At 40.0% G+C, this 13,237-nt stretch overlaps 1 protein-coding gene across 1 annotated transcript in view; it reads left to right on the plus strand.

Moving 5' to 3' along the window:
- The window catches only part of LOC144691507 (uncharacterized), a 38,027-nt gene that overhangs the window by 10,958 nt on the left and 13,832 nt on the right, over positions 1-13,237 (plus strand). The window contains exons 2-3 of the mRNA XM_078559650.1: positions 6,725-7,027; positions 8,810-9,088. Of these exons, the coding sequence (XP_078415776.1) occupies positions 6,725-7,027; positions 8,810-9,088 (582 nt within the window). The remainder of the gene's footprint in view (positions 1-6,724; positions 7,028-8,809; positions 9,089-13,237) is intronic.

Genomic DNA, 13,237 nt, shown 5'->3' on the forward strand with positions numbered 1-13,237 from the left:
GCATGTTGCTCTATATGGTGGAGGGCATTGGAAGAGGTTTTATTACTTTTCTACATAAGTACCTAAAGGGAGCATACAGCTTATAACATGCTATTTTGTCACTGGACTATTTATGCAGTAAACAGGCATTGTCGTCTTTCACCCTAAATCCCAGAACTACACTCCCACTTCCTCAGCAATGTTTCTGAACACTTTTTTAAAAAGCAAAGCAACTTGCATTCCACTAATTCTACTGATTCCCACTGGTGGAGTAGGCAATGTGCTGGATCTTGTACAATGTTCACAGTCTTCTCTTTCTTGTGTGTAGTCCCATGCTGGGCAGCCTATGTTGAGATTTTTCAGATTTTGCACGACTGTGGGCCCATGTGGATTGAGGTAGTTCTGGAGGGAGCTTGATTGGGATACTCGCAGAATTCACTTCACACCAAAGTCTCTGTTTGACTGGGCAATATGTTGTTGTAATTGTAGAGTGGTTTTGAAAGCAGTGGGTTGCTTTCAAAACCTGTATGTTCCTGATGTAATTGTCCCAGTATTCATCCAAGGCACCATTAGTTGAAGGCATCTAGTCTTGATCATTCACAAACTGTAAGAACCCATGGTCTGTATGTCAAACTGTAGTCCCTTCACCGCTACCATTAACACCCTCTTTGACTTGGATCCATGACATCTTGGTCAATCTCTCCTTAACCCCTACCTGTCGCAGACCTTCTATCCCGCTTTACCTGCTCCACCCACTGCCGCCCGCCCCCCCCCCCAACCTCCCTCCGGCCAAATAGTATAAATTCCATCACATTTCTACTTCTCTTTAGCTCTGAAGAAGAGTTATACAGACTTGAAATGTTAACTCTGCTTCTCTCTCCACAGATGCTATCAGATCTGAGTTTTTCCAGCATTTTCTGTTTTATTTCAGATTTCCAGTATTTTGTTTTTATCTCTATGTCAACACCATTATAACAAGACACTAATTTTGATCCTCAATTAATCTGAGCTTGGTTGAGGGATAGGAAACTGCAATAAAGAATAAAAACTTAGATAGTCGGATTATTTATACTGATGCAGAAAAGCTGAAGAGAAAATTTTCTTGGAGCCTTTTAAAATGCAGAAGTGTTATGATTAATTGGGGAATAATTTCCTATAGTTTAATGAAGGGTTGTAACTTTAAAATTATCACAAGTGAATAGAAATTTTAGAAAAACATTCTTTATATAGCCAGTTGGAACTTGGAAATTTTCTTGAAGCCAGGAGTGCTTGAGGTAGATGTTATTGTGTCTTTAAAGGAAAAAAATGAACATTTGAAATGGAGCAAGATACAGGGTTATGGAGTGGGATTAGTTTTGCATTGCTGTAGAAACACCATCACCTGATGGATCAAATGGCCTCCTCCTGTGTTGTAAATTTCTGTGCATCTGTGATTTTCTATCATAGATTACAGCCAGCCAAGAAGTGTTTGTTTTGGCCTGACTCTAGTGGGATGTGACAGGCTAAGTGACAGTGATTTTTAGCTACCGCTAATTCAGGAAAGAAGTTTCCTGCTTTATTATAAATGCAGGCAGTAAGGCAGTGTCGAAAGGGTTCAAGGTTCTAGCTTGGCCTGTAGGCCTGTCCATATGTTACACTTTGTAATCCTTACACATTTGCAACCTTTAACTATAAAGTTCAGTTCCATACATGACTTCAGTACTGCTTGCATATCTGGGGATGCTGCTCCATCAACTCTCACTTTTGATACAAATTGAGGAAACATTGTTGCCTGCTTGATGTTTTTCATCTCCAACTTTCAATTGAGCTCTTTCACTTTTCCCTTGTTAATGGTATTATCCTCCCCCTTCTGTATGGAAATGATAACCAAGCTGACACCATATAATCCCTACTTCTTAATTTAACTTGTTTTAGCTCCTACTTTTTCCAACTCTTGCAGCCCATCAATATTTCTAAATATGAAACAAAATAAACAGTTTATTAAAATACTAAAGAAAGACAATTCCCAAATTCCCAACCAGAAGTAAATAGCAATTTAAGACTTGGAATGTCTGCCTACAACTTCCGTACTTCTAATCAAACAGACACACTTGAAGATAATAAGAATAACAGAGCACACAATCGGTGTAGGAGATTGTGAGTGACCTGAAATATAAATCCTAAGCATAGGTTTCTATTATTATGAGGAGTCAATTCAGCAATATTCAGGGTAATGTTGTGATTAGGTTAATAACAAAAAAACATAGGGTTATATAAGCTTTTATAGCTTCATATATTTTTGCTTGGAGAATGAGGGCTTAACTTCATGAATAATTATTGGCGTATATAATTTCATTGATTTGATAGTACAAAGTACTTAGTTATTTTTTCAAACCCTTCTGCTCTTGCTGGTAAATGAAAGGGTTCATCTAAGATTGTGCCAATTCCAAGTACTGGCACTTTTTTTTTAAGCTGCAAAAATCATGCAAGTTGTTAGTGTATTCCTGGTCCACTATCAGGGTAGGCCTTGGGCCAAAACAAATGGTAACTTCTCTAAATAATATGGTAATTTTCATATAACTGAGCTTATGCAAGCTTGCCAATGGTATCTTGGAATTGAACTTGCAGTGAAAACAAGAATTCCAGAGCAACAGTAGGCTCAGCTGATCACAAAACTGCTGGATGGGGGGAGCAAATCTGCAAATGAATGGAATGTAAATGATTTTGCTGAGAGGGAAGTATCTGTTCACTTGGTAGGTAAAATGGTGAAAGAGCCATCAGAGAATTTCACTAATTCCATAAGATCTAGAATCAGGAAAATTCTATGAATAAGAAATACTGCCATTGAGCCAAGTCTCTACTGAGTCTAAAGAAAACACTTTTTAGTGATAATAGGGTTACATGGATGGTCCTATTTATTCAGATAATTGCTTTAATAATCTCCTTTGGCCAGTCTCCAATCATAAACTTGAGCTCATTGAAATCTCAGCTGCTTATAGCTATCCCACATCAAGTTCTATTTGTTCATTATTCCTGTCTTCACTGGCCTATATGGGCACCTGATCCCTAAATATCTCAAATGCAAAATTCTCATTATTGTGTTTCAGTCCTCCTGTGGCTTCACCTCTCTGTTTCAGTCCTACAAACCCGCTCAGTCTGAACTCTCTCTTCCTCTGATTTAAGCATCTTTTGCATTTTTCGTCCCTTCACCTCAGGTGCTGTACCTATAGCTACTTTGGTCTCATGCTGTGCAATTCTCTCCCTACACCCATTTCTCCATCTCTCTCCCCTGCTTTAAGACCAAAGCACATTGCTTTTATCATGGTGAAACGGCCCACGAAGCTTCACATGAGCACTAATAAACAATTTGACACCAGATACTAGGAGATATTAGGGCAGGTGATCAAATGCTTGGCTGAGCAGGTGAGTTTTGAGGAGCAAAATGAAATAAAGGTGGAGAAGCAGAGATGTTTTGGGAGGGAATTCAGAGCTTCAGATCTAGGCAACTGAAAGCACTGCCGCCAGTGGTGGAGCAATTAAAATCGAGGCATTGCAAGAAGCTAGAATTGGAGAAGTGCATAGATCTTGGAAAGATGCAGGATTGGAAGAAGTAGCAGACATAGGGCCACGGAGGGTTTTAATAAGGATGAGAATTTTAAAATGGAGGCATTGCTGGACTAGGAGCCAATGTAGGTTAGTGTGTGCAAGGGTGATCGGTGAACAGTGGTGCAATTTAGCATATGGACATGAGAGTTTTGGATAAACTCAGGTTTATAGAGGGCGGGGGATCGAAGGCAAAGATCATCCTTAAAATCTCTGCTCATGGACCAGTTTTCTGACCATCCCTCCTAATATCTCCTCCTTTGCGTCAAACTCTATTTTTCCCCATGTCTCTGAAGTGCCTTGGATGCTAGGTTGAGGAGACTATATAAATGGAAGTCGTCATAATAGTGATAATCCTATCTGCCTAATAGGTCATGTCTAAGGTAAAGCAATAATTTTAGATCAGGGGAAGCAGTGATACCCATTTTCTTTCTAAATACATGCACAATCCAAGTTTTCCAAGACTGGGCAAGTTAAGTTAGCAATAATACTGTGGTGATGAATCCCTGGAGTTTGTATGCGATGGTTTTTGGATTTTTTAGACCAGTACTTCGAGGAACCAACTAGGAACAGGCTATCCTAGATTTGGTTTTGTGCAATGAGGAGGGGTTAGTTAATAATTTTGTTGTGTGGGGTCCTTTAGGAACAGTGACCATAACATGATAGAATTCTTCCTTAGGCTGGAAAATGAAGTAGTCCCATCCAAAACCAGAGTCCTAAATCGAAACAAAGGAAACTACAAAGGTATGAGGTGTGAATTAGCTAAGATAGATTGGGGAACTTCATTAAAAGGCATGATGGTAGAAAGGTAATGGCTAATATTTAAGGAACAAATGTATGCATTGCAATAATTATATATTCTTTTCTGGCACAGAAACACAACAGGAAAAAGTGGTTCAACCATGGCTAACAAAACAAATTGGTAAGGATAGTATTAGATCCAAAGAGGCGTCATATAAAGTTGCTAGAAAAAGTTGCAAGCCTGAGGATTGGGAGCAGTTTAGAATTCAGCAAAGGAGGACCAAGAGATTATTTAAGAGGTGAAAAATAGAGTATGAAAGTAAACTTGCAAGGAACATAAAAGAGGACTGAAAAAGCTTCTATAATATGTAAGAAGAAAAAGATTGGTGAAGACAAATGTAGGTCCCTTATAGTTCGAAACAGGAGAATTTATAATAGAGAACAAGGAAATGGCAGGGTAATTAAACAACTATTTTAGTTCTGTCTTCACGGAGGGAGACACAAATAACTTCCCAGAAACACTAGGGAATCAAGGGTCGAGTGAGAAGGAGGAATTGAAGGAAACTAGTATTACTAAAAAAAAACAGCGCTGAAGAAATTAATAGGACTGAAAGCCAATAAATTCCCAGGGCCTGATAATCTACATCCCAGGGCACTAAAGGAGGTGGCCATGGAAATAGTGGATGCGTTGGTTTTCATCTTCCAAAATTCTGTAAATCCTGGAACCGTCATGGCAGATTGGAAGGTGCCAAAAATAACCCCACTATTTCTTTTTAAAAAAAGAGGGAGGGGAAAAAACAGCGAATTGCAGACCGATTAGCCTTGCATCAGTGGTAGGGAAAATGCTGGAGTCTATTATAAAGGATGTGATAACAGAACACTTCGAAAATATCAACGGGATTAGACAAAGTCAACATGGATTTATGAAAGGGAAATCATGTTTGACAAACCTACTGGAGTTTTTTGAGGGCGTAACTAGCAGAATACATGAGGGAGAACCAGTGGATGTGGTGCTTTTGAATTTTCAGAGTTTTTGAGAGCCCCACATAAGAGATTAGTGTGAAAAATTAAAGCACATGGGATTGGGGGGGTAATATATTGGCATGGATTGAGAATTGGCTGGCAGACAAGAACAGAGAGTCGGAATAAATGGGTCTTTTTCGGAGTGGCAGGTGGTGACTAGTTGGGCCCCAGCTATTCATAATACATATCAATGATTTGGATGAGGGAACCAAATGTAATATTTCCAATTTTGCTGATGGCACAAAACTAGGTGAGAATGTGAGTGGTGAGGAGGATGTTAAGAGGCTTAAAGGTGATTTAGACCAGTTGAGTGGATAAATACATGACAGATGCATTATAATGTGGGTAAGTGTGAAGTTAGTCACTTTGATAGGAAAACGGAATGGCAGACTATTATTTAAATGGTGATAGATTGGAAAATGTTGATGTACAATGTTGATGTACACCTTGGTGAGACCACACCTGGAGTATTGTGTGCAGTTTTTGTCTCCTTATCTAAGAAAGGATATACTTGCCATCGAGGGAGTGCAGCAAAGGTTCACCAGACTGATTCCTGAGATGGCAGCATTGTTGTATGAGGAGAGATTGAGCTGACTAGGCCTGTATTCACTGGAGTTTAGAAGAATGAGAGGCGACCTCATTGAAATGTATAAAATTCTGACAGGGCTGGACAGACTGGATGCAGGGATGATGTTTCTTCTGGCTGGGGGGTCTAGAACAAGGGGTCACAGTCTCAGGATATGGGGTAGACCATTTAGGACTGAGATGAGGAGAAACTTCTTCACTCGGAGGGTGCTGAACCTGTAGGAATTCTCTACCACAGAAGGCTGTGGATGCCAAGTCAATGAATATATTTAAGAAGGAAATAAATTTGTAGACTCTAAAGGCATCAAGGGTTATGGGGGGAAAGCAGGAGTATGGCGTCCAGATAGAGGATCCGCCATGATCATATTGAATGGCAGAGCAGCCTTGAAGGGCCGAATGACCTACTCCTTCTATTTTCTATGTTTTACCATTTGTGGATGACATGAGTTTGAGTCAAACTCTTAAATTCATTCTTTCTGTGGTGTACCTGTTTAGCCCGATTCTAGCCGGTGCTCGAGTTTGACAACTGCTGTATTTTCGGCCTGCCTGGATCTTAGAATTAAAGAGCTGGAATGTTTATTTGTGAAATGTGAACATTACATGGTGGCGTAGTCCCTTTTCTCACTTATCTGCATGCATAATCTATGAATGTCTTTGCGAACATTGATTAAAACAACTTCAAATTTGTTGTTTCTTTTATATAATGGCTTCCAGCTGCCAACTAATATGATCAAGCTTTTGTTTTCAAAAAGTTGTTTTAGTTTTACTTGTTTAAGAAAAATCTATAATATTTCACTTTTTTTCCTTCCTCCAGTTTGTACATGTAACTCAACAAAATTTGAAACCATTTTTGGATTCTTGCATGGAGATGTGCATCTCCCTTTCTCAAAACCTGCTAATACATCTGAAATTGTGTGCAAGCTCGGCGGCAACAAGGTATTTGAATGGGAAGGTGACGAGACACAATATTTTGAACCATTTTTGAGAAATACTAAGCTCCAAGAAAATAATGTTACCATACAGAGATTGCAGAAGAATAATACTGGCCACTACATTCTAGAGTTCACACTATCTGATGGAAAAATTACAAAAAAAAATATCTCCCTAATCGTACTTGGTGAGTAATCTGTTTTATGATGGTCTAAATCTTGCTGCATCCAATAAACATACACCCAGTTCAGATCACAAGGAGAAACCTGGTACACCTCTAAATGTAAGATGCTCAGACACTTGGGTAAATGGCTATCACTGCTATACCTGAGAATAACTGAGGCAGGCCCTGAAATTTCTTATATTGTTTAAATGCCTCCTTATCCCTTGGATTCAGCTAAATGAGCCAATTAAAATTAAAATTTCTTGCACTACTATGAACTGCCACATCAGTCACTATTGCTCCCAAAATTTTAGTGACGGGGGAATTATTGGCCTTTCATTATTTGATATCCCCAAGCAGAAGGAATAGTATTTCCCTGTTTACACTATCAGAATCCTTCATGATACTGAAAGCCTCTATAAAATCCGGTCTGATCCTTCTCTGCTCCAGTAAAAATAGCCCGTTTCTCAAGTTTCTCCTTCATAATAATTTACCATCCCTGGCTCTATCCTGGTGAATTCATTCTGTACAGTCTTTATAGCTTTATTGTATTTTGTATAGTAGGGCACCCAAAGTGAACATGCTATACCAACTGTGTCCTAACCATTGCCTTCTACCAATTTATTGTTGCTCTTTTCTCTTCTCTTGTATTTTATGCTCCTATTTATAAATAAAACCTATTAGCCTAGTTTATAGTTTTACCGACCTGTACTTAAACTTTCAGAATCATTCTAAAAGCCCCAGTGAAATCTGCTCCGGTGGAAATAGCCCTAGGGCTGGATTTTTCAAAACTGGGTCAGAAATCTGACACTTGGACAGCTCCAGACTCCATGTCTCAGCTATTTAACTCTGGGGATGCTATTTTTAAATGCAAATAGCCTAACTGGGTAGGAGGCTAGCAGGGCACTCAATTTGTGGTGCCAAGCACCACCAAGAGGCAAAGGCAGGTGGCAGCCACAATGGGAGTGCAGCTGCCTTGCTGATTAGAGCAGGCAACTCTTCAGATGGCCAGAATGTCAAGCGTGGCTGGACATGGCCATGGATGACAGCTTAGGAGCAGATCATATGCCAGCACTAGTTGACCCCATATGTTTTGAATAAATATCAACCACACTGGAACTTGCTTGGGTCCAATGGTGTAAACCTTTTGGGATTGCCCACAAATACACTGAAAATTGAGGTGCCAAACAGACTGGCCCCTTAACAAGCTCCTAAAGGAGCTTCGGGGGCTGTTAATTAACCACGTTTCCCTCTCCCTTCCTGCTGGCCCTTTGAAAATTGCAAACTGTCCCAGAGGCATTGAGATTCCGAGATGACCTCCGGGACCATGATTTTGAATTCCCGCCCGCGCTGGATCCCGACCCCATGGCCCTTTGATGATCCAGTCCCCAGTATCTGAAATTTTGTCTTCATAATATTTGCACTCTTCACCTTTTCAGTGCACCAATTCTTTGTTTTTCCCTTCCAAAATGTTTTCTCTCCTGCTTCTCCAGCTGTCTGTCATCTTGTTGTTGTCTGTTTTTCTGAAATCTTTACAGTCTTCCCTTGTTTAACAAATTTCCTACTACTGCCTTATCAGATTTCAATAATGTGCACCCTATGCCCAATCCTTCCTGTAGATCAGGATATCAAGGTGCAGTATGACTGGAGAGAACATTTTTTTTTTGGATGTTGATCTGACAGTGTGCTGTTTCCTGGAACATATATAATACCTGAAAGTTATCAAGACAATTTACGAATGATTTTAGAGAATGTTATTTTACCCAAAGTATGAATACTTTTTTTTACATTTCTTTTAAATTGTAGAACGGCTCACAATTCCAAAAATTATCTGCACTGGAAATGCCTCCATGGTTCTTCTCATTTGTGATCTAAATGACACAGGTTCCTTTACTACTACTAAATGGAAGTATCAAAAAACTCTAATAACCACGCATGATAGCTTTGCCTTATCTAATGAGAACAAGCACCTAACAATACACAACCCTGGAAGGTTTCCTGAAGAATTTGTGTGTATCGTGAACCAACCAAGAAACAGCAATCAGAGTGATCCTTTTCTTGTACAGAACTGCTTTGAAACAAAAGGTGAGATTTTTCTAATAAAACATTTATTTGTAAAACTCCAAATTCTTGAGGAATATAGATATTTTTGCAACAATTCACAAATCATTTCCTTTTTAATATGGTGGCAGTGTGGTATCAATAAAAACTTTGGTGGTTTTACTACAAATTTATGCTTATAACCGTCAGTAGGAAAAGCTTTGGTTCGGTTTCCTTGGGCTGTGTTGAAGTTGATGAACTTGTTCCAACGTTTTTTCCTAATGTGACGTAATGCCAAGCAGCTGATGTGTTATTGAAATCATTTTCACTCCAGTCTTGCCCTCGATCTACTCCTCTGCAGCATGCTAATAGCTGGATCATTTCATTGAAAGCCACACAGAACTGGCAGTTCATCGCATTCTAAATAATGATTGGAGGTGGCCTGTTGCTTTCTATTGGATCTTAGAGTCCTGTTGAAACAATGATATATTTGGATGTGCATTCTTTCTTGTAGAGCTCATTAGTATTCTGCAGAACTTGGAGTAAAGTATTTTAGGTACCTGCAGTGCAAAGTTGGATTAGTAAATTGTAGAGAAACATGCTAATACAGAAGAAACCTCTTTACCAGAAAGTGATTAGAATGTAGAATTTGTACCACATGGAGTAGTTGAGGCGAATCAAATAGATGTCTTTAAGGGGAAGATAGATAAATACATGAGGGAGAAAGGAATAGAATGTTATGCTGATAGCCTACTTCATCTAAAGCTTAAACATGTGAAGAAACTTATGTGGAGCATAAACACTGGCATAGACTAGTTAGGCCAAATAGCATGTTTCTGTGCTGAAATTCTAAGTAACAGCTGCTAAGAAAAAATGTACTAATCGTAAGCCAGAGTAGCACTTGCAATGGCTTCCCTTCCCACTCCTGCATAGTTACCTCTGGTGTCCACAAGGATCTATTGGTAACCCCTCCAATTTCTGATCTACATGCTGCCCACCCCCAGTTGCATTATCTGAAGGCACGGCATTTGTTTCCACATGTACATTGACGCCCAGCTTTATGTTTCCACCACATCTCTCAACTCCTCCATTATTGCTAAATTATCAGATTGATTATCCAACATCCAGTACTGGATGAGCAGAAATTTGCTCTAATTAAATACTTGGAAGGCTGAAGCCATTGTCTTCGGTCCCTACTCAAAACTCTGTTCTTTAGCTGCTGACTTGATCCTTCTCCCTGGCAGCAGTGTGAGATTAAACCAGCCTGTTTGCAACTTGGGTGTCACATTTGACCCCGAGATGAGCTTTGCACCTCATATTCACTCCAACGCTAAGACCATCTATTTCCACCTCTGTAACATTGCACAATTTCACCCATGTCTCAGCCTTTCAGTTGCTGAAATCCTCATTCCTGACTTTGTTAGTTCTACGATTGACTGTTCCAATGTGCTTCTGGCTGGTCTCCCACATTCTATTGTGCATAAACTTGATCAACCAAAACTTTGCTGCTTGTATCTTAACTTGCGGCAAGTCCTATTCCCCTATCGCCCCTGTGCTCGCTGACCTACATTGGCTCCCAGTCAAGCAACGTCTTGGTTCCAAAATTCTTATCCTTGTTTTCAAATCCCTCCATGGCCTCACCCCTCGCTGTCTCTGTAATCTCCTCCAGCCCTGCAATTCTCAGATCCTCTAACGTTGACCTCTTGAGCATCCCTGGTTGAATTGCTCCACCATTGTGCTCTTAAATAAATGAAATCAAGCCTGTAGTTTCTAGCACTGCATGTACACATGGAACATATACTCCTTGTCATTAGAAAAAGAGATCATTTAAAGGGGCCCCACTTTACAATGGGCCACTGGGACTGCAGAACTGGGCAAAGGAAAGGGAAAAAATATGCCCACAGGGATTTTACCCAGTAGTTCCCTAAAAAATACTACACCACTTAAATCCCAAGGAGGACTGCCTGCCCAATGTAATTGTAAATAAAACAACCAAAAGTAATTTAAATCTAATCTAATTAAAACATGTATATTTTACCACTGTGGCATTGAGCCTCACTGATGGTGGGAGAATTAGGTCCCCCACCTAGTGCACTGTGCACCTATTTTGCAAGGTGCAATTTAAAGGGAGCAAGGCAATGGAGCTACAAGTATACACAAACCTAATTCAAAAGGAACACTTATGGAAATCGGTTCTCAAGTTTAAGGATACAGATGAGGTTCTGCTTCCAGAAAAAAACTTGGCATGAAGCTTCTGTGCATCATGATATTTTCCAGTCTTCCAGAGGGTACGGCTGCCAAATTAGCCAATTCATACCCATTCAAAGCAAGTGACTGGCTCTCTGTTTTCAAGATGAAATACTTTCCTAGTAGAACAGAGACACAACGTTGAAGACAACAGAAAACTCCTACCAACTAAATAGCTTATGAAAAGTCCAGAGCTTTAGAAATGGAATGTGTGTGGTCATCAAGGCTCCATGCTTCAACATTAATGAATACATGAGACTGCTCCATAAATGTTCACATGGTTTCTGATCACAGAAATCGAATCTTGTACATTAGTGCCTGTCATCCACAGTGCAGCCATGATGCAGCAGTCCCTGCATTATTTCAACTTGCTGAGGGAATGAATAGATGACACTTGGGAGACAGAGGCTACCCTTTGCACCGATGACTGATTCCTTACATCCCCAAATGCATGTAATGAAATTCAAGGAAATGAGTCTTCAGTAGAATGAGAGTGAAACCTATTGGGTAAAAAGAAGGAATTCGATCTGGAGGGAGCTAATTTACAAGCAAGGAGATTGGAGCAGATTTTTGTGATCAAGAGCTCCTTCTAGTGATGGACATGTCTTGCCAATGATCAACTTCATTTCTGCACCAAATTGACATTCCACAGGTTCTCTTTGTGTGCTAAACTGTCATGTTGCAATCTAGTTGTGTTCCAGTGTCTGCTGCTCTGTTTAAATTGTGTTCTAACCAAAATAAAAACTGAACTAAAATGGTGAGGTTAGAGGAAATTAGAACAAAAATTCTATGTGGCATTCGTCAGACACAATCTATGCAGTAAATCTGTAGCCATTGCTTTAGGAAGTTGCCTTAGGTGGTGGGTTGTAGTGCACAAAGAAAGGTCTGTAGCTGATAGCATTTTGATGGAGGGAGGAGTGGGAAGATGTAGACAGGACTCTTAATGCAGTGGTCAGGCACACACAGCAAGAGACAGGCTCTTGCATGAAACATCTTTTACAACTAACAACAGGTTGTTCACCACAAGCATATCAGGCTGCTGCTGTTCCTTTTGCTGAATTTAGAAATCTGAGCAGGAGTAGGCAATATGGCCCCTTGAGCTTGCACTGCCATTCAGTGAGATCATAGCTGATATTCTACCTCAGCTCCACTTCACCACCCTATCCCCATATCTCTAATTCCCTTTGAGCAGCTCCATGATGTGGCCACTGTAATGTAAAAGGTGCACAACCATGATCTTCAATCCTGGCTGGATTATATTATACATATTATGAATCAATGCAAATGAAGATAAGTGTTAATGACTTTCACTGCCTACTGCCTCATGGTAATCATAAACAATTAAAGTACTTAAGCGTAATATATGTGGAGGCCATTGTGAGTAGCAACCATGTTTGGTACTGTGCATTTTTGGAAGAAGTGGCTAACTTCTTTTACTTATCTATTGTGATAGATCATTAAACTTGTTTTCTACAGCAATAACAACTTATAGTGCCCTCAAAGTAATAAAATATCCCAAGGAGTGTTATAAAGCAAAATTAACCATATACAGCATTTTAAGGAGTGTCTTAAAGGAGGAAAGAGAGGTAGACAGGCAGAGAGGTTTAGGAAGGGAATTCTGCAGCTAGGGGTCCAGGCAACTGAAGGCACCATTGCCAATGGTGGAGTGATTAAATTCAGGGATGCTTAAGAGACCAGAATTAGAGGAACACAGATATCTCAAGAGGGTTGTGAGACAGGAAAAGATTACAGAGATAGGGAGGTGTGAAGCCATAGAGGAACTTGAAAACAAGGGTGAGAATTTCAAAATTGAGTGATGTGAGCATTGTTGGGGATGCTGGGTGGTGGGAGGGGGTGTGCATGGTTGGAGTGTGCAGAGAGGTGTTTATTGTCTGGAGTACAGTGGGGGTGCAGTGAGCATTTTAGGAGTGAAGTTGGTGGTTTAGA

Source organism: Cetorhinus maximus, chromosome 16 (assembly GCF_964194155.1).
Source record: "Cetorhinus maximus chromosome 16, sCetMax3.hap1.1, whole genome shotgun sequence".
Taxonomy (NCBI): domain Eukaryota; kingdom Metazoa; phylum Chordata; class Chondrichthyes; order Lamniformes; family Cetorhinidae; genus Cetorhinus; species Cetorhinus maximus.